The sequence below is a fragment of the Myotis davidii genome, unplaced genomic scaffold, assembly GCF_000327345.1.
Source record: "Myotis davidii unplaced genomic scaffold, ASM32734v1 scaffold964, whole genome shotgun sequence".
In the NCBI taxonomy this organism is placed as follows: domain Eukaryota; kingdom Metazoa; phylum Chordata; class Mammalia; order Chiroptera; family Vespertilionidae; genus Myotis; species Myotis davidii.
Window position 1 is genome coordinate 2,698,317 of NW_006298351.1, and position 1,221 is coordinate 2,699,537.

A 1,221-nucleotide genomic window follows, 5' to 3' on the forward strand; every position below is an offset into this window, starting at 1 on the left:
ATGCCCCAACCGGGAATCAAACCGGCAACATGGGAATGTGCCCTGACTGGGAACTGAGCCCAGCACTTTTTGGTGCAGGGGAGACACTCCAACCAACTGAGCCACGCTGGCCAGGGCCCCAGCCAGGATTTTAACGCTGGTCTCCAAAGCTTGTCCTCAGTCCCCTTCCAAAGGGGGGGCCCCTTCTCCCCCAATTTCTGGGCGGGTAATGCCATGAGAATAAATGGCTTAAAAAGACTTCCACTTAGTAAAGGCGAGTGAAGAAGGGCATGATGAAAAGGTCCAAATAAATATCAAGAAGAGAGCAGCTTGGCACAAATGCATCAGGGAAGGCTTCCTGGAGGGAGCTGGGCACAGAGGCAGACATGGCCCTGAGTAAGGGTGGCGGTGAGGTGTGGCCTGTCCCCCGGAGGATGACAACGGGAGCACAATGGCTCTGCTGCACCACAGCCTGTGCTGGGGCTCCTGACCGGGACCTGCTTTTTCCTGGGGTCCAGGTCCTTGGCCCCAGAAAAGCGGGACAGACAGGTTTCCAGTGACTCCGGACCTGGGCCCATTCCCAGCCGTGCCGCCCTCTTGCTGCAGGATTTGGGCCTCGCCAACCTTGTCCACCTGAGAAAGGAGGGCTGTGCTCACAAGCTGGGTGCAGCTGAAGGTCAGAGCGAGCAGAACAGCGCCCGGCCCGGTTCAGGGCAAGCTCTGAGCAATGCGGCCCCTCCCTTCCAGGGCGCCGTACCCCTGGAGCAGGCGCAGAACCCCACTTCAGAGCGTGTGCGGTGGTCAGACCCTGCAGCCAGGCTGCCCCACTCATTCTTGCTGTGAGAGCTTGAATGTTACTTAACCTAGTTCTATACAGTTTCCTCATCTGTACAATAAAGATGACAGTGTAAACCAGGGTCCCTTATTTAAAACCAGTGACGGCAGATGGTTTCAGATCTTTTCTGATTGTGAAGTCTAATGCCCAAATCCCATGGCTCCCCTGTCCTCAGGGTCCTCCCATGGCTCCCCTGTCCTCAGGGTCCTCCCATGGCTCCCCTGTCCTCAGGGTAATGTGCAGTCAATGTCACATGAGGCCTTTCATGACTGGACTCCTGTCTCCAGCCTCAGGTCTTCCTCTGCCCTGCACATCCTACACTTTAGCTTTGATATCTCTTTTCAGTTTCTCAGATACACTGGGCTCTCTCTCTGCAGGCTGGTGCACTTGCTGTGTCTTCTGCCTGA

At 56.2% G+C, this 1,221-nt stretch overlaps 1 protein-coding gene across 1 annotated transcript in view; it reads left to right on the top strand.

Annotated features, from left to right (window-relative positions):
* The window catches only part of LOC102758139 (protein maelstrom homolog), a 20,534-nt gene that overhangs the window by 2,857 nt on the left and 16,456 nt on the right, over positions 1-1,221 (top strand). The window contains 1 exon segment of the mRNA XM_015570654.1: positions 498-771. Coding sequence (XP_015426140.1) covers positions 498-771 — 274 coding nt within the window.